The 24,915-nt window shown below is 44.3% G+C and overlaps 1 protein-coding gene across 8 annotated transcripts in view; it reads right to left on the reverse strand.

The window, feature by feature from the left end:
• The window catches only part of arhgap17a (Rho GTPase activating protein 17a), a 40,972-nt gene extending 18,055 nt beyond the window's left edge, over positions 1 to 22,917 (reverse strand). For 3 of the 8 annotated variants that reach the window (XR_014801187.1, XM_084938143.1, XM_084938142.1), the window contains exons 1-2: positions 22,333 to 22,916; positions 13,737 to 13,776 (exon numbers count right to left, since the gene is read on the reverse strand). Coding sequence is in view for 7 of the 8 variants with exons in the window: in XM_084938143.1 (XP_084794269.1) it covers positions 13,737 to 13,776; positions 22,333 to 22,385 (93 nt within the window). In the remaining variant the exon portion in view is untranslated. Of the gene's footprint in view, positions 1 to 13,736; positions 13,777 to 22,332 lie in introns of all 8 variants that reach the window. The other 5 variants (XM_084938141.1, XM_084938140.1, XM_084938139.1 and 2 more) reach the window with 3 other exon arrangements.
• Positions 22,918 to 24,915: the final 1,998 nt, after the last annotated feature.

Below are 24,915 nucleotides of genomic sequence, written 5' to 3' on the forward strand. Positions count from 1 at the left end.
AGCTGAGGAAGTCTATCAGCGGCTAGACAAGCAGTCGGAGCCAACCTCTGATAGCGTGGAAATATGATGCCAAGTAACCAGAAGCACAGCACGACCTCAGACAACCAAACTATTTTCCTCGTCTCTGCACTACCTAAGAGAACATTGAAATGTGTCACAAATACATTACAGTTATGTTACTGTACGTCCACCACTGTGTTAGACAATTTAATAGTGCTGTCACTGATGTTATTGTCGGTACTGGCCTATGCAAACACTAAACGTAGTATCAACAACCCTAGTGTCAACCACTGTAGAAGGAAAAGTGTAACCAGCCTCTTTAAAGAACTTTAGATTAATCTCATCAACCCCACTAACTTGTCATCAAAACCCAACATGGCAGAGCGCCCAGCTAAGGGCTAATGAGCTCCAGCTCCATGCAGAAACATGATTTGTGATGGCCTTGTCAGGGTCAGGGGTCAAAGTTCAAGCGTGACTGATAAGGCCTGCTCCTGCGGAGCAACGCTGGAATGTTATCTTCGAAACACGTGACTCATCGGAAATGTCTTCACAGCAGCGCCCACCGAGATGTGACCCATGGCGAGCAGCTCTTTGGCTTTGAAAAGGCTTTTTTGATTACACAGACTTTCTCCTGTTTACTCGGTTGACTCCACAGATCCACTCTGTGCCTTTAGCCTGACACCAGATATAATACTGTCATTGATTGAAGTTACAGCTATTCAGGCTGAAGGACAGAGGCCAACTGAAACGCCCCAGGGTCACTATTCACTGTGCTTGTCATGCCAGGTGTCTGACCGCGACGGTCAGCGTCAACATTAGGCCGACTGTCGCTAACCCGTGAATGGAAGGGCTGATGGCGAGTTACTGTTCACATGTACTTAGAAGTCTGGTGAACACAGCGTGACAACGCAAGGAATTGGTTAAAGTTGGCCTTACTTGTGAAGAATAGGAAAGCAACTTCACAGAACAGGTTTCTACTGAAGTGAGAAATCAGAACTCTATAAATGTCTCAAAGCGCTAAACATGCACTTACGAGATGTTCAAATTATAAAGGGGAAGAGTGAGATCTAGACAGTAACACGAGCAGAAATGGAGGGAGGCGAATTCAGGAGGAGGATAAACCAAATACCGCACAATTGTGTTCCAAAAACAGAACGGAGTCGGAACGCAGGAACTGCACAGCAGATATCCGCCTCCGTGTGCCGCCCCTCCCCTCTCCTCGCGCTCTTACGTCAGTACCGACCCATGGTGGCCCCCGGCATTCCTAAAACAGCTGGCTTAAATACAATCTAACCAAAACACACACATGAACACAAGGATACACGCGTTATAGGCTTGGGAACAGTGATTAAACCCAGTTCATTTAGTGCTTGGTACAAAATCATTCAGGGGATTCCCCTCCCTATGCTCTAGAAGGGCGTAAATTCCTGTGTGGGTGTATGGGAAATGTTTGGATTACATGGCAGGAACCTTCTTCCTTACATTGTTAGAAAGTGGGGCCAGAGAAAGAATAAATTATCCTGAGGAGCCTCGGCAGATCCGAAAAGAAGCTGAAAAGCAGCGGGGCGTGTTTTTTTCCCCTCCTGCCGTGTGATGAGGTCAATACTTGGTCAATCCCATGATGCGTCATAGGAAAGGGAATCCCAATAATATGTAGGACAGACAGGGAGGAAAAAGACAGACAGTGGATGTGTTTATTTATTGGTTCCTAAGAGAAATGATGTTAACATGTCTGAACATGTCCTGAAAGAGCAAAAAATAGCTAGAGATGACGCATTAAGGGTGGAATTATTCAGTAAGCCTTGGATGGGAAACAAAATATTCTTTGTTTGCAGGAGGGATCAATGACAGAAGTGTTCAAACAGGTGGCTCCAAACTTATTACACTGGCAACACGATATTTCTGAAGTACTTCTGCAGTACCCATGTGGACTGATGCTATATACAGAGAAGAAGAAATGGGCAGGCAGCTGGCACAGGAATGCTGGCTGACTCTTTCCCACCTTGGAGGATCAAGCAGAGGACCGCTTTGAGGCAATCGAGCTAAGAAAGAAGCTGACTGTAAAGAGTTGGTTAGTTTCCAAAAGTACTGGACTGACAACTGCAAAGATGGAAAAGGAGAGAAACAGCTCATGATCTGAAGCACAGCACAACACCCGTCAAACATAGTGGAGGCATGTAAGGCTGCCACTGGAACTACATCACTAAGATATACTGATAATGTGACTGCTGATAGAAGTAGCAGGATGTATTGTGAAGTGCACAGGGTTGTACTCTCTGCTCAGCTTTAGCCAAATCCTGAAAACTTAAGGTTATGTATATAACCCCGGTTCTCTGAGTAGCATGAGTGAGTGTCTCACTATGAGAACGCCTCCTGCGTGACCTCATCAGAAGCTCAAATACCATTACGCCAGCCCTTACAGGCTGGCTAGGTGACGCCCATGTCAGGAGGGGCCAGTGCCTCCCTATATAATAGGCTGACATAGCGTCAGACGTCATTCAAAACAAGCCCACCTCTTCCTCGCTTCCATAGCAAGGAGGGCGGTCTGGTGAGACACTCACTCATGCTACTCAGAGAACCGGGGTTATATACATAACCTTAAGTTCTCTTTCATAGCATTCGTTTCGTGTCTCACTATGGGAGAAATACTGACTCCCGGATTGCCAGACATGCCTGTTAAGAAGACAACTGTCCCCAACAGCACTTCACAGGGGAGAGGCCCCCACCCGGGAAGAACCTGCACTGAGAACTGAATGTGCTAGGTTAGGTGCTGTCACATCTAACCTGTAAAACCTAGCAAACGTATGAGGTGAGGTCCAGCATGCAGCTGCACACACCTCCTGAATAGAAACTCCCCTAAAGAGAGCCCATGAGGTTGCCAGACCTCTAGTGGAATGCGCACGTAAGCCAGCAGGGGGCTGAAGGCCCCTGCTAGTATAGGCCAGGGCAATTGCTCCCACTATCCAATGGGAGAGGCGCTGTTTAGACACAGGCTGTGGTTTAGCCCAGGACACGGACAGCTGGTCACTTTGTCTGACACTCTGGGTTCGGTCCATGTAAATGCGTAGAGCATGGACCGGACACAAGGTATGCAGCCGCTGTTGCTCCTCAGAGGAGAAAGGCGGTGGGCAAAAGGCCGGCAGTTCTATAGGGGAACATGTGCCGACAACCTTCGGGACAAAGGCAGGGTTGAGCCGCATACTGACCCTCGTATTATCCGAGGAGAACCGAATGCATGACTGATGCACTGAGAGAGCGTGGATCTCTCCCACACGTTTAGCAGAAGCTAAAGCAATTAATAGAGCCGTCTTCAAGGACAGAAATTTTAACTCAACCTGTTCCAAGGGTTCAAATGGGCAACAGGAGAGGGCAGCCAATACTGTGGGAAGGTCCCACGATGGAGCCAACGGCCTAGATGTAGGCAATTTACGCCGTGCACCCTTCATGAAACGGCATATTAAGGGATGCTGGCCAACAGTCTTTCCCTCAAAACCAATATGGCAGGCTGAAATTGCTGCCAAATACACCTTGATGGTGGAGAAGGCTTTACCCTTATCAATTAGGGCCTGAAGAAATGACAGAATCACAGCTACAGAGCACTGAAAAGGGATGGCCTGTGATTCGACGCACCAGCTTTCAAACACACGCCACTTGTGCTCATATAGCGTCCTAGTAGACGATGCTCTAGAACACTGAATAGTGTCGATAACACTATGAGGGAGCCCCACCGTGTTCAGGTTAAACCACTCACGGGCCAAGCCCATAGAGCTAGCCTCTCTGGGTGGGGGTGGAATATTTCCCCCTGTGCCTGAGACAGGAGGTCTCTGCGTAGTGGTAACGGCCAAGGTGGGCCACACAGCTGCTGAAAAATCTCCGCCAGCCAGTGCTTCCCTGGCCAGTGCGGGGCTATCAGGATCACATAGTGACTTCTCTCCCTCACTCTGGCCAGAGTTGGAGAAATGAGGGCCACTGGGGGAAAAGCATAGAGGAGGGTTCTCGGCCACTCGTGAGCTAGAGCATCCACCCCGAGAGGAGCTCTCTGATCGCGCAGCGAGTAAAACAGGGGACACTGAGCATTCTCCCTGGATGCATAAACGTCCACGGTCGCCTGACCGAATCGCAGCCAGATCTGCTTCACCACCTCTGGGTGAAGCTTCCAGTCCCCATACAGCGGGTTGCCCCTAGAGAGAAGATCTGCTCCAAAGTTCAAGATCCCCGGCACGTGAGTTGCTCTCAGTGAGAGCAGGTGGACACTGCTCCAGATTATCAGTCTGTGTGCCAGTGTGTGTAACTTGGGGGACCCCAGACCCCCCTGTCTGTTGATGTAGGCCACAACGGTGGAATTGTCCGACCTCACTAAAACATGATGACCTCTCAGCCAAGGGAGAAAGTGTTTTAGCGACAGGTGAACCGCCAGCAGTTCCAGACAGTTTATGTGGGTGGAGCGCATGTGAGGGCCCCATTCTCCATTCACTGTTCTGCCCTCGTGGGTGGCCCCCCAGCCCGAAAGAGAGGAATCTGTGGAAATCACTTTCCTGGCTGAAACTGCCCCCATGGCAACGCCCTGAGACAAGAAACCTGGCCTCTTCCACTCGCGGAGAGTGAGTGAACAGTCTGCAGAGACTCTCACGCGACGGTGGCCGTCTCGGTGAGGGTCCAGTCCCTGCGAGCCCACCCAGCGCTGAAAGCCTCTCATGTGCAGGCATCCCAGTGTTATCGCCACTAGAGAAGAGGCCATCAGACCGAGCAGCCTCTGGCACTGTTTGAGGGTCACTGTGTTGCCTCTGCGAAACAGTGCTAGGGATGACCGTATGGCCGCTGTTCTCTCCGGGGACAGAAAAGCCCTCACCCGGAGGGAGTCTAGGCTGAGCCCTATGAAAGTAATGCATTGAGTTGGCGTCAATGTGCTCTTTTCCACGTTTATCTGGAAACCCAAACTCTCCAGATGGTGTATGAGAGCATTTGTGTGACAAGTCGCTCCCTGGCGGGTTGGGGCTGCCACCAGCCAATCGTCGATGTATGTGGCCACCCGAATGCCCTTTTTCCTGAGCGGGGCCACTGCTGCCTCGGTGCATTTCACAAACACCCTTGGGCTCAGTGAGAGACCAAAAGGCAGGACTACAAACTCGTATGCTATCCCCTGGAAAGCAAATCTCAGATACTTTCGGTGTGGGGGATATATGGGGATGTGGAAATAAGCATCCCTCAGGTCGATTGATGTGAACCAGTCGCCCGCTCGTACAAACCGTAGCAGCGAGGTGTGCGTCAACATCCTGAACTTGTATGTCCTTAAATGCCGGTTCAGGGCACGGAGATCCAGAATGGCTCTCATACCCCTCCCCCCTTTCTTTGGCACAAGGAAATACCTTGAATAAAATCCGCTGTGCATTTCCTCGGGAGGGACAACTCTTATAGCTCCTTTGTCTCTCAAGGTGGAAATTTCCTCCAGGAGAAAACTGGCAGACTCGCCCAGAGCACAAGAGTAAACGATTTCTTTGAAATGTGGTGGAGCGACACTGAATTGCAGCCTGTAGCCCTTTTCCAATGTCCTCAGCACCCATGCTGACTGAGTGCAGGTGGCCCAGCTCTTCATGTGGAGAGACAGAGCGCTCACTGGCCACTCCACCGAATATGGCGTTTTGGCGCCCCCTTGTGGTCGCAGCGCGAAACATACGCCATTCCGGTGTCCCGTCACCTCTGTCACAGGTGAGCGAGGTGACGGGCTCATCTGCATCATCACAGCCGTGGAAACGCGAGTCTCCACGGGCTGCGTTATGGCAGACGGTGCTCTGTTTTTCAGCATGTTTGATTTTTTCATGTGTTTTGCAACACTCGACAGCGCCCTCGGCAAACTGCCTGGATGCGCGTGTCGGGGCTTTTTTAATACAGAATGCATGAGAGAAGTGCTTGTGAAACAACACTGCGAACTTTGGCTCTCTTTCCCTCTGGCGGGTCCGGTGACAGGAACGCCGGCCCGAGTTAAGCACTCTGTGTGGAACATGTCCCGTTGAACTTGCTCTGGAACGGAGCTGGGAGGCGGCAGGGTGGCCCATGAAGGGGGGAAACTGGGTCCGCTCCCGCCTAGAGGAGAGGCTGTCAGGCCGGCCGCTTCTTCCTCCTCACGATCGCGGCAGCGGGGGGAGGAGGAGGGGCCGCTTGAGGTCTGGCCTGGGGAGACTGCTTCCGAGTCCATGGATTCTTAGGGGCCCCGGCAGCCTGGGGGGCTGCCTGCGTCTTAGGCACTTTGGGAATCCTGAAAGCGGGGACCGGGCGAGACGCTGCCTGCGCGAATGACTGGCGCGGTGCTGCTGGGGTGGCGTGCTGGGCCCTCCTCGGCAGGCAGAGTTTCAGAGCCTCATCATCTCTCTTTTTCTCCTCACATCTCTTCTGTGTGGATGTAACAGCCGCACCGAAGAGGCCGTGAGGGACGACAGGGGTGTCGAGGAGTTCCTCTTTCTCCTTGGTCGTCAGGTTGGTGAGCCCGAGCCAGCGTGCTCGCTCCTGAAGAACCATGAGGCCCATGGCTCTCCCAGTAGCCTGTATCGCTACCTTGTGGAGGCGGAGGACGTGGTCAGTTATAACGCAGATTTCTTCCCACGCTGTGGTATCTGGTTTAGCTGTCATGTCCTCTTCTAGCTCAGCTTGGTAAGCCATTAGCATAGAGGAGGCGTTGTGGGCTCTTACTGACAGAGCCGCTGCCTTGTAGCACTTATCTGTAAGGCTAGACTGGAAGCGGTCTGCTTTGGAGGGGAGAGACGGGGCCGATGAGGACAGAGACGTCTTCGGGTGAAGATGGCTCGCTACCAACGGCTCTACTTGTGGCATCTGGCAGAGGCCGACAGACTCCATCCCCTCACAATCCAACAGGGAGCTCCCCACGATGGGGTGTTTCTCGCTGTAAGGTTTTGCTTTCCACGTCACCGCTATCTCATCGAGTAGCTCAGGGAAAACAGGCAACACATGCTTTCCCCGTCTTTTTCGCCTTCGGCAATTTCTTACCGTCAAAACGAGACTTTACAACCTCTGTTTGTATGGCGAGCCACGGGACGTTGAGCCTAGCGGCTGCGCGCTTGCACATGTCCTGCATGTCGAGATCCAGGGGAGACGGCGGTGTCGGTTTTTCAACCTCGCCGATAGCCGAGGGCTTTGCAGCCCAGCCGATGCTAGCCAAGGAGGTGGAATCTTCCTCCTCGCCGTCGTCAGACAGCAGGAGCTCCGAGTCAGCCGACTCATCTCCGTCCTCGTTGGCATCTCCTCCCCAGGTGACTCCAGCATCGGGGAAAAACACACGATCTCCGTGTGCCTCCAGCGACGGGAAAGCGGTCGCGATGGGCTGAGGGTCTGCCTCTGCCCAGCTCGGCCCTGGCGTTGCGGCCAAATCATTGGGCATCTCAGTTTCTCCTTGCGCCGCAGCAGCCTCACACAGCAAAGGGTCACCACCCGACAGGTTAGCCTGGCGAGCTAGCCTGCGGTGGAGTAGTTTGCGTGGGAAAGCCGCGCAGTGGATACAATCTTGTGCCGGTGTCAAGGCAGCCTGAGCGTGAGATAAACCCAGGCATGCCGCACACACGGAGTGTGTATCCCAGGCAGAAATCTTCTTGCCGCAAGGACAGAGTTTTGCAACTTCGTTGGCCGTCGTAGCCATGGTTAGCTAGAGGGTTGCGCACGTTAGCGAGCCTGACACTGAGTGCGGAGAATATTACTATTCCTCGCTAACGTGTGGTGAAAAGTGTTGCTACTTTTCTACAGGTATTGCTACCTAATGTGTGAAACCGCTAGCGTCGAAGGGTATTGCTACCTGATGGTGAAGCTAGGGGTACCTTTATTAGCAAAGTGTTGCTACTTCGCTTTCGGAAAGTATTGCTACTTCCCTGGGTGAAAGTATTGCTACTTGGCACCCGCACTAGCTACAGAACAGTATTGCTACTGCTTGTATGCTAGTGGACAACTGAAAAGCTGGGAACAAAGCGCCCGGCGACCGAGTTGTTCACTCGAATCTGTGGACAGTTTAGCTTTAGCACCCAATAGCACAGCTGTCTACAGGCTTCTGTGAGAAGCGAGAAGAGGTTTTTGAATGACGTCTGACGCTATGTCAGCCTATTATATAGGGAGGCACTGGCCCCTCCTGACATGGGCGTCACCTAGCCAGCCTGTAAGGGCTGGCGCAATGGTATTTGAGCTTCTGATGAGGTCACGCAGGAGGCGTTCCCATAGTGAGACACGAAACGAATGCTATGAAAGAGAACTGCTTGGACAACACTTCAGAGTGCAAATGGGTAATGACCCAAAGCTTACAGCAAAAGCAAGAGTTTCTCAAGGAAAAGAAGTGGGTTCTTTTCAATAGCCAACTGAGTCATGTGATCTCAGTCCAACAGCGCATGCTTTCCAGTTATTAAATACAAAACAGAATGGAGAAAGGCCCACAAACAAGCAGCAGCTGAGGACCTGGCAGAGCATCCCAAGAGAGGAAATACAGCATTTAGTGACGTCCGTGGGCTCTTGACTTCAGACAGTCACAGACTCCAAAGGAATTTTATCCATCCGAAGCCTTTGAAATGTGGGACTACATATAAAAATGGTTCTGAATGTCTGCAATTCAATCACACCATGTTTCATTTCAAACTCACTGTGGTGGTGTACAGACGCAAAAAAAAAAAAAGATTGTGTCTTTGCTCAAATACTTTTTGAACCTGACTGCACTTTTTTCTGCATTCTGTGCCTTACTCTTGTTTTGCATATATTCTTCTTGATTGTGTACATTTCCCCTGTTTGTTATTTTTGCCTGCTGTCTTCTCATTTATATTTTATTCCTGCATAGTTGGCATTGAGCAACCACAATTTTGTTCTACATGTATAACGAATAAAGAGCTATTCTTTTCTATTCTATTTTGTTCTAATCTAAGCTGCTTCTCAGACAGTACTTCCATCATCCCTCATTACATAAAGAGATTAATCAAAGTGCCATTAATTAAAACCAAATATATTACAGACAAACTTAATAAAGACACAAATAAGTAAAACATGAACATAGGCACAATAGCAGATTAATAATAAGCAGTGATTACATAGGGAATTCGATTATCTCTAGCCAGACACTCAGGAACAAACTGTCCACCTTCGTCTAATGTAGGTTTGAGTCAACACTAATGGGTTACCATGCCAACATGCAGGCTTTAACTGGATTTTATGAGTGGACTGGAGCAAAATAAACTACTAAGAATACTTGCCTGTACTTACAGTGGTCATTATTGTTATCACTGGTCCTTGTTACTATTGGGGATGTACTAAGCAAACACATCTATGACATCTATCTATAATGAGACTTAAACTCGATATTTAACTGGAAGCTATTTAAGGATCTAAAAAAGCAAGGCTTGCAACATGACAGTATAAGAAAAACAAAAACATGAATGAGAATTCTTTCGACTCACTGCTTGGATACAAAGATGCAATGAGGATTTTCTTACTGCTTTGATGTGGCCACACTTAGCTCTATACAGTACATCCAAACAAAGTTGTTGTTTTTTTATGAGGGTATGTATTAGAACCTCAGTGGATATTAATTAAGTGTATAGACAATCATTATGTTAGCTAATGTATCTTACTAGCGTTTTAAGTCATGCTCACAAGGCCCTTGAGAGAAATGAGAAATTAACAATACTCAACACATCTACTGCCAAAGCAGAGTATTTGTTGCTGTAGTGGCTATACAGTAGGTGGGATTAAAAGAATTTTTGGAAATTATACATTATCACTGGGTATTAACGGAAGATGTACCACAACAAATTAAACTGTCTTCTGCAAAAACATTAGGACAACACAAAAGTTGTAGGTTTTCAACTTACTAAGAAACAAACAGAGAATTCCTATTTCGAGACAAGAAGTGAAAGCAGCCTTCGTAGGAATTAAAGGTGACTGAGTCGCCATCTCTGAGTGACTCACTCCATTTTTCTTTATCAGAAAGATCCTAGAGACTGATTCCAGGAAAACAACAGCTGATTTCCAGACAGACGTAGAACAACAGTGTCTTTGAGGAGCGGTCAAAGTCAATTGTCAGAAAAATATAACTTCCTTTCTTCAGTGAAAAAGCACCCCAAGCGGTTAAAGTCACCACTGTTGTCCACTTGAATTATAGTAAGTCCAGCTGGCTCTGAATCTGATGTTCTAGCTGTCACTCAAATGTGTATTTTGTCCATATGAGGCTCACTTCATTTTCACGTCCATCATCTCTCATTTACTGTTGGTTTAGATAATCAGCAATATAAGGTGACAGTGCAGAGACCAATGAAAATAATGGAGGGTGATGGACATTGCATCTCTTTGCAGGAAGTAGTGCAAAGGCAGCAGAGCTTCCTTGACAGTTTATATTCATCTCCCATTAAAACAGAGACCATGTTCACTGCTGGAATCTCTTTGCTGAGCAGCCAGTATTCTGCCCCAGCCCCACCTGCTGTCTGCCTCAGATCAGCTCAGAGGCAGCAGACAGATATATCTGCTGCTCTGCACGCAGAGTTCAGAAGTACTTTGCATGTGCTTCACAGCACTTTTCTAGCAATGAGGTGGTGGAAAAAAATTGATAGATCATAGCATCGCAATATTTAGCATGGTGATATTGTATCAATGTAGTATTTGAATTTTTTTTATGAAATAAATTAAATATTACAAACAAGAGAGCTCATCTCAAGCACGTTCACATTAACGTTAAGTAAACATTAAATCAGCTTAATCGTAACACCATTCAACACTGGACAAACTCAGCCTAACAAAGCTGTCTCCTACCTGTTCAGTCACATGAGTAAAAACAAGACAGCAACCTCCTTGCATCTACAAAAATCAGTGGCTGCACAGAATTTTTACATATTCTGTGACCGACTGCAGCTTGTGTCTGGAATGTGAGGGTGTTGTGAACTTCTGTCTCTGTAGGCAGCAACAGATACGTGATTTTCAAGACTTATCACAGTTAATTGCTATATTATCAGAAAGACTGCATGTAATTGCCAACTCGACTGCAACATTCAATTGCAGACTGACTGACATTTATGGACAGTGATGGCGTGCTTGACAATCTTATCTTGCAGCAAAAAATAGCCAAAGTGAGATGATTGTATCTTATCGTTTAAAACAGATACAGACAAAGCAGTTTTAAAAAAGGTGATAAATTGCAATATAGGTTATTACAATATTCAGTACTATAGATGTTATCATATATGTTATTCAATACTCGGCATATCTCAAAATGTTAAAAATCACAATAATATTGTGTCTCAGAGTGCCTGGCAGAGATGGGCAGTAACGCGTTACTGTAATCTGATTACTTTTTTCAAGTAACGAGTAAAGTAAGGGATTACTATTGCAAAAACGGTAATTAGATTACCCTTACTTTCCCGTAGGAACGCTGCGTTACTGCGTTACTAAAACCGTGATTTTTTTGCGAGAATGTCTCATGACAGTGACGTAAGCGAGTGCGACCTTCGTGACAACAGCTGTGTGCAGATCAACAATGGATAATATATCGAGTGCAGGAGAGAGTATGAGCATGCAGCGTTTAAAGCGTGGAAGTACTGACCTTACTTTGAGTTTGATTCCATAAAAAGTGACAAAAACATTAGCGTCCGTTGTGGTGGGAAGAAAACTTCTTTTTACAGCGGAAAAAACCCTAAACAAGCTCCGAGTGCGCAACGACGTAATGGGAAATTCACAGAGAAACTCGCGGATTCTTCCACTGACCGCTGCGCCACACCGGCACCAGAGCACACCTCCGCCTACCCCACTCCTGCTTTACAGGTGAAAATAGAGCAACAGGACTGCCAGTCTTTGATTTTATTTACTTTCTGCTGTGTTTTACTTGCATCTATTTGAAAGACTGAGTGTAAACACAAAAAATATTTTATTTTATGTGCTGGAATGTGCAGAAAATAGGTTTAAATGTTAAACTAATTTCTTCAAGTCAGAGAATGGTGCATATAATTTAAATTTTGCTTGATGCATAAAGTTAAAAGATTAAAACGGATAAAACAAGTTTAAAAAAAGAGACTTTTCCATTTGATTACATTTTGTATGATGGATTATGCAGAAAAAGTAGAATTGGGTTGACAGATCTATCGCTTTATCACCTATTCAGGTTGTAAATCGTGTTTTTAAAAAGTAACTAAGTAACTAAGTAATTAATTACTTTCGAAAATAAGTAATCAGTAAAGTAACGGGATTACTTTTTTGGGGAAGTAATCAGTAATTAGTTACTGATTACTTTTTTCAAGTAACTTGACCAACACTGGTGCCTGGTGACTCTCACCTGTACCAGCAACAGCCACATGAGTTACACAAGTACTACTCAAATGAATGCACTGATATACTGTTATTCACCCAGCACTTGTCATGACAACTCTTTGCTAGCTTTTACAGTACTCAGTGAAGTCACGCTTTAAGTTAAAAATGAACGCTTCCGTGGTTTAAATTCATGTCCTGGCTCGTCACTTCATAGTACTGAGAAGTCAACAGCAAAGTGCTGCCAGTGACTACCCTAGAAGACAAGACAAGTAACTGACATAAACATCGACTTTATTTAATCCCACACTGAGGAAATTCACTTGTTACAGCTGCACAAGCGACAGGAAGAAAGGGCGAATTAGAGCTATATTAGAAAAATTTAAATAGAAAAAAAGAAAAGCCAGAATACACCAATATTTTTCTTTTTATAATGTACGTAAAGTGCAGTGGGAGTGATAAAATATACATGTGCTTTTATACAGTATTTATCTTGTGTGGGTATTGTACAGTCTGACTGCTGTCGAGATCGAGTTCCTACGACAGCGATCCGTCCTACACTGTGGCTGTAACTGTCGCATGAAGCAGCAACAGAATGGCAAATTTATAGTATTAATCTGCTCAAGCTGAGAAAGTCTTGAGCAACTGTTCTCCAGCCCCTCTGAAAGTCTTGCAGTGTTTCTGGTTTGGTTTCAGTCATTTTCTATCCAGTCCTTGTAGATGCCCATTTTCAGGTACATTTTTTTTTTCAACTTGTTGCACAAGTTGGCAGGTGTAAAAGACCATCTAGAGCCAATTCATGTCCTTGAGAGACAGAAAAGAAATCCAGCAAAGAATTGACAAAGGACCTGAAAGGCATCTGGACCTTCAGTTGATCCAGTTACTGTTTGCTAAAGCAGAATCTGAAATGGTATCAATTTTAGTTTGGCTGTCAAGAAGCCATTCGTGGGGAAGGGAAACAGGGAGAAAAGGCTCAAGGACTCAAAGTCAGTAGCAAGAGGTGATGAACCCAAAAGGGAAATTTTTGGTTCCCAACCGGCAGCAGCCTTATATATCAGATATTTCAACAAAGCACTGCATGTATTGTTTATTTTTATAGTCAAACATAAAGAAATGAGGGGTGACTCAAGACTTTTCCACAGCATTGTACATCTAATACTAATGACAATCAGTTATACACTACTACACAATACTTTAGAAATTTCAGTAGATGATAAGCTCAAGCTCAGTGTCAACACCACAGTGGAGTCCTGGATTCAATACTCAGTGCATTTGAGAACACTCCTGGTTCCTTATTGAGGAACATGTCATCAATTCACCTGTTCCAAATATTTGAATTGTAGAGATGTAAATAAAAACTGATTTCATACAAAACACAGACACAATGGCACAACCAGCTACAACCCCTGCTTGACACATACGCCCACATTGAGAGCTGGTCAGAGCTCTACAGTGTCCGGTTAATGATTTACCTGCAGGAGGTCATCACTGAGAACTTCTGTTTTCTCTGCTCTGTGGGTGAGAAAAAATAAACAAGAGAGCACAAATTAGCACTGACAGATGACGGCAGACAAGTGGTTCAATACACTCTGAAAAATATCTGAGGGAAATGACGTTAACCCTGAAACGCTGGCTTCCACAGTTAAATTAAAATCAAAGCTGTGCCCTTGGAATCTGTGGGAATGTTGAAAGAGTGTGTTGATCTTTTTAGTTTGTTTCCATGGCTCAAGCAGTCAAGCAAGTCTTGTTTCTCTTCAAACTTCAGTGTGTCCTTAAACTAAAAAAAACGAGCAACAATGCAGAAGGTGTGTTTCTGTTTACTCTTTCAGTTTCTTTCTTGTTTGCTCAACAAGCCTTGATTTCCTTAAGCTGCAGGAGCTCAGACTCATGTCTTCATGCGCACAGCATGCAGCCCTGCTCTGCCTGAACTATTAATAGCAAACTAATAGTTGGACTTGAAGAGGTCAGACAGATTAGATTCACTTAAAGAGAGAAGGCTGGGAAAACACAGGCACACCTCAGACTGCTTGTTAATGCCTTCACACGGGGTGGTGGCTTCTTGTTAGAGAGAAGGGACAGTTTACTGCCTGCTGTATTGTTATTTTTTTCCTTGTGTGCCATAGTTATATTAAGCTCATACAAGCAATACTTCCAATGAATAAGTGCTGTATTTTAGCCAACATCCAAATTTCTAGGGATGAACTAATAAATGGTTGTGAGTAGGGATGGGTACCGGTATCTGACATAAACGGTAGTAACCAGACCAAAAAGCAGCACACATTTCGGTGCTTTATTTCGGTGCTTTTTTTTCCTGAGATGTGATACACTTTAGATTCTAGCCAATCATTTTGCGTTTCCGAGGATAGTAGGCGGACCCAGGTACGTACGTTCTTTTAGAGCAGAGCTACAGATTAAAAATGCCCAAAAGTCTGGCTGTACTTCACAGCAAAAGATGCAAACTCAGCAGCCTGCAACAAGTGCTTTAAGGTGATACTGTGATACTGTGCAAAGGAGGTAACACCTCAAATCCAATGAAACACCTGGCGACGCATAGCATTTTTTTAAAAGCCGAGAAATGCACCGTATTTGATAGATTGTTGCGAGACCTCACACCGTGCACATCTACCGCAGGTGTGCGGCCTGTTATCGGACCCGGAGTTAGCAGCATCCCCCCAAAACCCGAAGAGGAGTCCTGGCAGTGTAGCAGAAATGATGACGGATGATGATGGCAGCAGCAGCCGTTCTTCTCTGCGTGAGTAGCTTAATGTTGTTCGTGTGTAATTTACGCTGAGTAGGCTAACCACGTTATTACATTAATGCACGTAAGGTGAACTAGCAAACACCATCATTGCTACATGCGGCTGTCTTCTTGTTTGATGGCAGATACTCCCTTCACCCTGACCAAAAAGGCTAAAATGACCAAAGAAAAGGTGGAAAACAGCTAAACATGAGAGGTTTTTGGACAAAGTTTGTGTTTTTTCCATTGATTAAGCACTGCTTCCAGCTGAGAGTGATACCATATATGCCCTATAGCTGCAGAAAAGGCTAACATTGTTATCTTTTTACAAAAAAAACAGCTGAACATGAGAGGTTTTTGGACAAATTTTGTATTCTCCATTGTTTAAGCACCGGTTCGAGCACCGTTTAAGCACCGGCACTGTTTCAAAAGTACCGGTTTGGTACTGGTATCGGATAAAACCTAAACGATACCCATCCCTAGTTGTGAGTCAAGCAAGGGAGGCATGACATTCAAGTAGTCTACACTGATGCATTTGTGCCCAATTATTGTGCAAACTTTTCCAAGTGCAGGTTCAGTCCTCCAACTGAGAGAACCTGAAGACTGTCATTTGCCTGAATTTTGGGAGATTTGAGCTCTAAACAAATCCTGGGCCCTCCTCCAAAAACTGCTCTCTATGAACGATGGTAACCTCCACACAGCTGCTTTCAATTACCACACAGAGGCAGGGAGCAAGGAGAAACAGACTGACAGAGAAGGGACCATAGGTTTGGGGTCCGAAGGAAAGACGCACAAATAGTGTAATCCATTTATTTATTTAGGTTTTTCAGAGGCAATTAGGGGGGAGTTAAAGACTTCAAACCAGAATAATCTGGAATCTGAGATGAATGGAAAGATGCTCTCCAGAAGAAAGCCACAGTAAAACATCTAATAACCCACAGAAACCTACAGACAAGACTTCAACATAGATGTGGAAAAATGCAAACGCCCCGCACCCACACACACACAAACAAACACACACAGTAATGTGCACACATGCAAAAAGTGATTACAAAACCACAATATGCAATCAATGTTTTGGTCTAGTGTACATGCTGGAGCGCTCTTGGTGTGGTCCTGATCTTAAAAATCAAGTACTTTTCCCTTCATTGCAACACTCCTACAGATCACACCCTTGTGCCATTTGGTTATGTCTAGAATCACTTTAATTAATTCAATTTTAGATTAAATATGTTAGCAACCAAAGAAATCATAAGGAGGTTTTGAGAGCAGTACCTTCTTTGTGACTGATTTCAACTAGTGACTGACAGCAACCTCCAGAAACCACTTGCCAACCATTTGGAAAATACAGGCCTGTGTGATTGAGGCCTAAGCTGGCCAAGTGGTGCTACCGTTTCACAGATCATTAAACAGGGCATACTATCCAACCAGTTTGTTCAATTGTTCATGTAGATACCGCAAGACATCCTTGGTTTAGATTCCTTGCCTGTTTTGAAACAAAAAACCTAAATAAATCATTTTATTGTTTTTCTGTTGCAAAAACTGAATGAATGCAAAGGTTGAGGTGTTGCACTCACACCCCTGCGATTTCATCAGCAATTTCCAGTTGCTGGCCTAAATGTAGCTGGTTGAAAGAATATGCATCATATTTCTGATTGCTAACAGAAAAGATCATATTAATAATAAAAAATAAGAAGAAGTAGCTACACTTCTAAGGTACCTAAACAAAAACTGCGGGAAAGGCACTTAAAAAAACTCACTGCCATATTCATGCCATTTAAACACATTCATTTTGCATCTGGCCCAATTAATGACATGTGTGATTTATGAGCTGAATCGAAACCAGACTAAACCATCTACAAGCCAAGAGAAACACAAGAAGTTGACTGGTATCCCTGAGCTCCGCTTCCTGATGCTGATGTGAACAAAGAAACCTGGTGAGGTGTGTTTATGACGTGTCCACAGTCTGACCCAGCGCAGGCTGCAACTGAATGATCTGATCACACGTGGAGACGCTGGTATTTCACCTGAAAGCAACACTTTAAACCTTTAAATGCAGTGTCACAGAGTCAAAAATAGGCTGTGTGCAGCCAGATCAGAGGACAAACAACAAACAAAACAATAATTGTTTTGCCAGCATCAGCTGACTGACAGTGAATAGAGCTGACCCCGACGTGCCTCACTGAAGCAGCAGCCTTTGGAGAAAAGTGTGTCAACTGTGCGCTGCATGTGACTTCTTAACAACAAGAGCGCCTCGCTGCACGGCCGTGGATGCTGCTTGTTCAGAATGGTAACCATGGTGATCTACTATGAACACAGAAAGCGATTAAGCAAAGCCGTGAGCACAATACAGCGGCTGTTACCGGCCACTCAACACAGTCACTAAACTCAGGAGCCAAAAAGGGTCTGCACTTACAGCAGCAACAGTTGGCAGCTTAAGGCATACGGTAATGGATACTGGGCCTAGATGAAAGGAGCTGGAGGTATAATGGAGTGACTCAGCTCATACAGCGCATCTAATGTGGCTGATTACGTAAGCTGATAAATTAACCTGAAGCATAAGATGGGGATGAACAGCAAAGATGTATAGAGACACATCAAGATAAAGCTAACCACCAATATTCATATCCAAATGTTCTAATAATAACTAGGTAATTAAACTAGTCCAGTGTGCAAAACTGTAAAAGGGATGCAAACAACAATTATTTTCTTGATTCAAAAGTCTCAAATATGACAGAAAGTTGCCAGAAAATGACTTTTAAAAATTATTTTGTCAAACTGAAACTTAAATAAGCTCCATGTTTACTATTAGAGTAATTACTGTGGCTGTGTGCAATGAAGTGCCATCTCATTGGCTTTGAAATGGTTGCTTTGAAATTGCAGCAACCACTCATAATTAGCTGCCATCTTCAAAGTGACTGTGGTGCATCAAGACGGCGATTAAACTGCTATAAGATGGAGTCACCTGCTACAAAGCCACGTGTGCACACGAGATGTGCTCTTCAGCGCAGACTGACTCAGATTGACTGCAACGTGTCGGCAAATTAGCAATCAGTGTGAGTCAGACTGTAGCTGGGTGGAGACAGGTTACCTCCGACCAGACGACCTTGCGATAAATTGGACGCTGGGTTACTTATGGTTGCTGGGATATTTAAAAGTAGAATTGTAGCAGAGCCTTGGAACCAGATGCCCCAATTGTTCACTCATTATGCATTTATACACCACTCTGCATTCAATCATTAGTTATTACTAGGCTCTGGCTCTCTCTAAAGTGTGCTTTTTATTTTTTCCTCTCTTCCTCCCCTCACCCTCAACTGGTCACGGCACATGGCTGCATCCTCCCTAAGCCTGGTTCTGCTAAAGGTTTCATCCTGTTAACAGGGAGTTTCTCCTTACCACTGTCGCCAAGTGCTTGCTGAAAGAGGGACGTCTGATTGTTGGGATTTTCACTGTAAAGTTGTATGGTCTCTATTTTTCAATATAAAGTGCCTTGATGTGAGTGCTGTTGTGATTTGGCTACATATGAATTGAATTGACTCCACACTCAACCAAGCAAGCAACTATACTTTTAGTCAATCACCAAATGCAAAAAACATTCAGTGCAATCACTTGACAACCACCAGTTTTTTCCCTGGTGACAGGCAGTTTTCTATGTTATTTGAACTTTTTTATGATGGAACCATTATTGAGACACATGGTAGTGATCTTGTTAGTACACTGTCATTTTAAGTCTTTGAGATGTAGCGCTTGGTTTTAAGCAGCACTTGGAAACAGCAGCCTAACCTTGCACGTATAGCTTACCAGTGCCACAGAGGCATCCCAGCTGATACATGCCATTGTTCATATGGAGGGGGAACGCCCAGAGTCACCTATCTTTGTTAGCTCTACGGTGACATTTTGTTGATTCCTGTAGGGAGAGTTTCTTTTCAACTTGAGCCTCTCTCAAGTCGATCAAGGACTTTCAAATACAATGCATGATTAAATTGCATAACACTCAGCTATGTTGTTAGATATAGCATCAAAAGAGGATTATATAATACTGTTGTTTATAAAGCCAGTCAATTATTAACAATGGGGGAGGAGGATAAAAGCGTTGATGAAAACAGTGCAAGCAGAGATGATGATATTTAAAAGTATTTGTCAATGTGCTGACCGCACGCTTGGAAGAATAGAGGCACACAACAAAGCAGCTATAATTAAAAGAGATGCAAGTGACTGTGGCAATCTACCTCTGCAACCCAGATAATGTCACACACATCTAAATTTAGTTGAGGTGGTAAGCAGTGTGCCAACATGCTTAACTTGAAAAACTCTAAACATTTGAGATGTTTTTCTGATTCATCTTTGTCTGAGTTCCCACACATACAAGTGCTTGTCTCACACTTCAGCACCACCCATTATTGCCAAAGTGTTACTGTCACTCTAGTTCCTGACATCACCACGAAACACAGAAAAGATCTGTGATGCGCATTTCCAGCTCCTTATGCTTTATTCTCTAACAAGAGTAGATCTCCGATTCAAAATAATTCTTATCTTAGGCTATGCCTTCATCGACTATCAGAACAAGGCGTTTAGGCTCCATTTAAGCCAGCTTTCTTCTGAATATAAAATTTGAATGGCAGGTTTGTGGGTTTGATGCATGCCTAAGATATTAAGGATATACGCTCTCTCACAAGTAGAAAAACTGTCTGAAACAAAGTGTTTAGAGCAGCCTGAAGCTGTAACTTTTAACTCACCGGAGGCTTTTGTCGTGTTTAATATGCAGATCATCAACTGTATGGCAAAAAAAATAGGAAAAGCATATGAAGTCGCCATTAACTTAAAGTTATATGGAGTAAAATTCTCACTGCATTCAAGGTCTGTGAGCATTCATTTTAATGCAGACAGCAGTCATAGTCTATAACTTCCTATTGCCAAGTTATCTCCTCCAAAGGTGTCACTATCTGAGCACATTACCTGCCGCAAACAAAGATAGACAAAGGGTCAGAAAGTTCATCGACAGCAAACCACAGTAATCTAAAAGGAGAGGAGAAAATAAAATCCCCAACATGAATCACATGCCGCTATCTTTCTGTTTCACTGTCTTGATTCAACATCAGTTCTCCTGAAACTCTCTCTCCTTCTTCTTCTTTAGAAAGCGTGGCTCTGGGACGCAGCTTCCTGTTTGTAGAAGGAGAGATTTCCTCAGAGCGGCTGCTCGCTGGACACAGTGTTCTGCCTTCGCACAATCACAGGAACCCGGGGGCCGGCCGAGACGGCCTTTTGCACTCCCAGGCTTTTTGCAGACTCAAGCAGCCACAAACATAATGGACGAAACAGAGCATGCTCGCTTTGCTCCAAATCCAACCGCTGACAGACCACTCACTCAGAAGGCCGTGCATATGAGTGTATGAGGGATTAACCCTACTTGTGCATACATAAGAGCAAGTAACTACTGCATGCATGCACACACGTGTCTGTTTTCTGCATTACACTCTCTCCACTTCTAATTTACTGCTGCTGAGTGCAGACAGGGAATTATGAGTATTCCAGCTGTCCTGCTTCTCCTGGTCCTGAGTTTTTGGCTTTAGGAGCAGAATATCTCCATAGACCTCCGTGTCAGTGCTGCTGTTGCTAAAGTAAACACAGAATGCGCATCAACACACTAATAACCGCAACTTAACAAAGCTGCCAACAACTTATTTTCTGCTAGCCCTGTCTGCTCATGTGCATTTTCATTTACTGCTGATTAGTTGGTCGATTTATTACTTATAAATGTTACAAGTCCAAACTGCACAAATTATTTCTAAATTAGGCAAAGTGTATAACACACATCCGTCATCCTATGTCTGCACTGCCTGACTGATATATAAAAGATGTAATCATCATATAAAACAGTACAATAGAAATAAAACAAATTAAATAGCTTTGAGTTTGGATTTTGCAACTTATATATTCTATTTTTTAAACCACTGTTAACCACTGTAAAAAATAAATTTAAAAAAAACCCACCTGTTAGGGTCTTTTATCTGGTACCATCCACTGTTGGCTGTGCCCAATATCTGCCTAAGGTGCATACCCATAACACCTGACATCATGAGAAAAACCTCTCAGGGTGAAAAGATCCTTTGACATGTCTCACCCTCATGTTTTCACAAGGCTGAGCTTATCGCCAGCTTTAGATATCCAGTTACACAGGGACAGCATGTGTCATCACACAGAAACATAAAAGCACTTGCCGACAGGTCCACACACGACAAAATAAACCCTTACTTATTTTTTCTAAGAATGGATCTAGCCTCAACACTGCCGCACGTCTCAAATTCAAAGGAATGACGAAAGAAGATTTGCTATGCTCTTCTCTGTTTTCTTTCCTTTATATATTATTACAATGACGGATGTGAATATTAAACCAAATCTCAGGCTTTGGACTGCTTTAAAGCTCAATTTCAGACAGTTTTAATAATTGAGGATATCACTTCTGGAGTGATCTCAGCCACACAGCTCTGGCTGCCAGCGCTGAAGCAGCTGCTCAAACTTTCTGTTTGCAAGGGTCAGCCAATCAACCAGAAGAGCGCTGTGTTAAAGAGAGATGAGCTAAAACACTGATTTTCAGACCCATTATTGAGTGAAGGGCTCCGTCAAGAATAAAAGAGGGTTATTTTTAACTGTAAAACAACCCAAAAATAAAAGTGGAGGCGGCACATAAAGCCACTGCCACTGTCTCATAGGCTTTAGAGTCAGCACAGCGCTTGAATTTGATGCCTACACTCAGCTGCACGGGGGCAAGCAGGAAAATACATGGACTAGACAGCAAAGGTTTAACCCCTTTGTCACAGACATATCAATATAGTGTTCATGAGGTATCAGACACAGACTCTTATCATTTTATATGACTCTAACAACTGATATGGTAGGAAACCCAGTATCTTTTATAACTGTTTTTTAATGCTCTAATAATAAATGGCCAGATTTGAAGTCTTCACCCTCTTCTACATAAGCACTTACAAAAAAAAAAAAAAACATTTGAAAAGCTGCTAAATCAGTTCAGCCTTAAGAGTTTTTCATCTTTCAGTCTGGTTGTCAAACGATTCATTCATGAAACCTGCTCTACTTGCCAGTGTAGCCTTTCCTTTTATTAGTTTTTTTTTTTAATTAATATCAGTTCATGCGACTCTCTTTCGTTGAATTTCACAGCCAGAACTGCTACCAAACAAGTTGGTGTTAGTTTAAAATAAGGTTAAGAGTTAAATTCCGGTCCAACAAGCTTTAGAAAGCTGCTGAGAACAGCAAGAAGAAAAGTGTGTCTGCTAGTTCGCCTATAAAGCTTCGGAGCTGAACACAATACTTGCCTGCCGACTGTTTGATTGGCGAGCTGTTTCATCCGATTGAACTGCTTCTTCATTTTCGCTCCCTTGCCAGTTTAGTCGTCCGAAGTTAAGCTTCAAAACCGGCCTTTGGTTTGTCATGAACTTCACAAGGGGGCCTCTTCCAATTTCCCAAGCTGTCGCTATGACAGGGAAAAACAAGCGAGAGCCATTGAGCCCAAAGCCAATTAAAAATAGTTCGTAGCCGAGCTAGCCCCCCGAGCTAGCCCTTCCCAAGTGGAAATTCTAGGCAAAAGTTCCCGCTGGGGGCGACGGCATGACCCGCGAACCTCCTTTTTGGTATCTTTGCGTGCATTAAAGTCCCAAAGTAACCCGTGGCTAACTTTCACCGGCTCCGGCGGCTTTTCATGGCTCCTCTCGGTTGCTGGCTTGTCTGTTAGCCGAATAGCTAACACTGTTAGGGGAGCTGGATAATCCGTCGGCCGCTTTTTTCCACCAGAGCACAGCAGATGACTGAGAGCTGAGTGCGCAGCAGCAGCAGCAGCACCTCACCTCTGCCACTGCCAACACACACACACACAGCGGCAGGAAGTAACGTAAGTGCACGGCCAGCATCTGCCAGGCAGCACCACCTCCCCCTGGACACTGCCAGGAGAAACCTACTCAAAACAATGCCTTCCTAAACTAAAACACCAGGATGTTTGTTTGTTTTTGTTTTTCATTTGTATAACTAATATTAGTATAGTGGAAAATGGGGGAGGGGGGGGTGTAGAAAGGGCTTCTAGCAATATATATATATCACTATCATATAATATCACTAATATTAGTATAGTGAAAAATAAAAAAAATCACAGACACATTTTTGGGTTTAGCTAAAATGGGTTGAATGCACTTAAACCTTGTGGGTCTAGTTAATATAAAGCATCTAGGAGTTTGCTCACAGGGTTTCTACATAGAACCACATTCATTTTGTTAAACCTTCTTTCCTCTTCCCAGCAGGTTAAAAAATAGTATCTACAGTGGTGTGAAAAAGGAAGCTTTCTTTCTTCAGTCAGTTCTGTGAAAAACTAAGTGCAAGTGATTGAGCAGCTTGTAGAGCTACCTTTAGGAGCAGTAACTTCAGGTGTTTGCTTTCTGTGTGAGTTTATCACTCTCTTGCATATTTGTTGGGGAGGTTTGGCCCAAACCTCTTTACAGTGTTGTTTCAGTTTATTGAGGTTTGCAGGCTGTTTCTTATGCTCAGCTCTCTTGAGATCCTGCCACAGCACTTCAGTCAGGCTGAGTGATTGCAGCACCTTTCCTTCCTGTTTCAGTCTTTCTGTTGGAGCTCATATTTGACTCCAGAATATCTGCATGTACAGAGGAGTTCACGGCTGACTAAATGACTGCAAGGCGCCCAGATCCTGTGTCTATAAAACAAGCCCAAATCACCCCTCCACCACCGTGCTTGAAAGCTGGTCTGAGGTGTTTTTGTGCTGGTTCGGGTTTTGCCAAATTATGGCCAGACATCTCCACTTTGTTCTCGCCTTGTTCCAAAAGTCTTGTGGTTTATTCAGATGCAGCTTTGCAAACCTAAACCATGCTGCCATGTTTGTTTGTTTGTTTGTTTTCTTGGGGGGGGGGGGGTTAGAAAGGGCTCATTTCTACCTTTCCAAACTAGTCATACTTGTTTTTTTTTCTAATTGTACTGTCATGAACTTTAATATTTAATGAGTTACTGAAGCCTGCAGAGTCTAAGATGTAGCTCAAGGGTTTTTTTTTCCAGTTTCTCTGAGCATTGCATGGTTTGACCTCGGAGTAAATGTGGTCTCTTGTGGTATTATGTTAATGCACCTGAATGCTCCAGACCTACAAACTGCCAAAACAGAGGTGCTCACACTTGCTAATGGCCAATGAATCAAGTGCATTAGCAGCTGGCTCCTTCTGACCCTCTTAATTCCAACAGAAGTAGTTGAGGGTATGCTTAAAAACCTTCTTTGTTTCACACAACTGTAGATTTAACTTTGTTAGCTTGTTTGTGAATTTGTAAATATTTCCTGCTTTATGTTTCCTGCAGGCCTGAAAGCCCTCTATATGCTCATTCACGCAGTGTATGTTTTTGGCCAATAATTTGTTCCACTGTAAAACTTAAAACTATAGGAATTTGTTTTAAGTTCCAGTAATGAACTTTGACTACAGTAATGTTCCTTTTCTTTAACATGAAGATGGACCACATCATTAACTACAGTCACACCACCAAAAATTCACTATGCAAAATCTAATAAAAGTCTCCAGACTCATTGTATTTAAGCAAAGGGAAAAAAAGACTTGATTTAAACTGGCAGGACAGATAAGAGCCTTTGGGTTGCTGCTTTCCTAAACGATAAGTCACTAAAATATAAAGAAAAAAACATATTACCATTTGAATATATTCTGACCTAAGCCAGTCAAAAATACAATAAAAAAGTTTCACTGACCTGAAACAAAAGAAATTAGGCACATTATAAAACAAAAAGATAAGGAAAAAATGCGAGTAAAGCCGCAAACTTCTGATGGGACTTTCCACAAAGACCAGTGACTAAACAGCTTGGAAGTGAAAAAAATGGGAGCAGGGTATGCAGCTGCTGC

This window comes from Perissodus microlepis, chromosome 8 (genome assembly GCF_051167445.1).
Source record: "Perissodus microlepis isolate ML-2025 ecotype Zambia chromosome 8, ASM5116744v1, whole genome shotgun sequence".
In the NCBI taxonomy this organism is placed as follows: Eukaryota; Metazoa; Chordata; class Actinopteri; order Cichliformes; family Cichlidae; genus Perissodus; species Perissodus microlepis.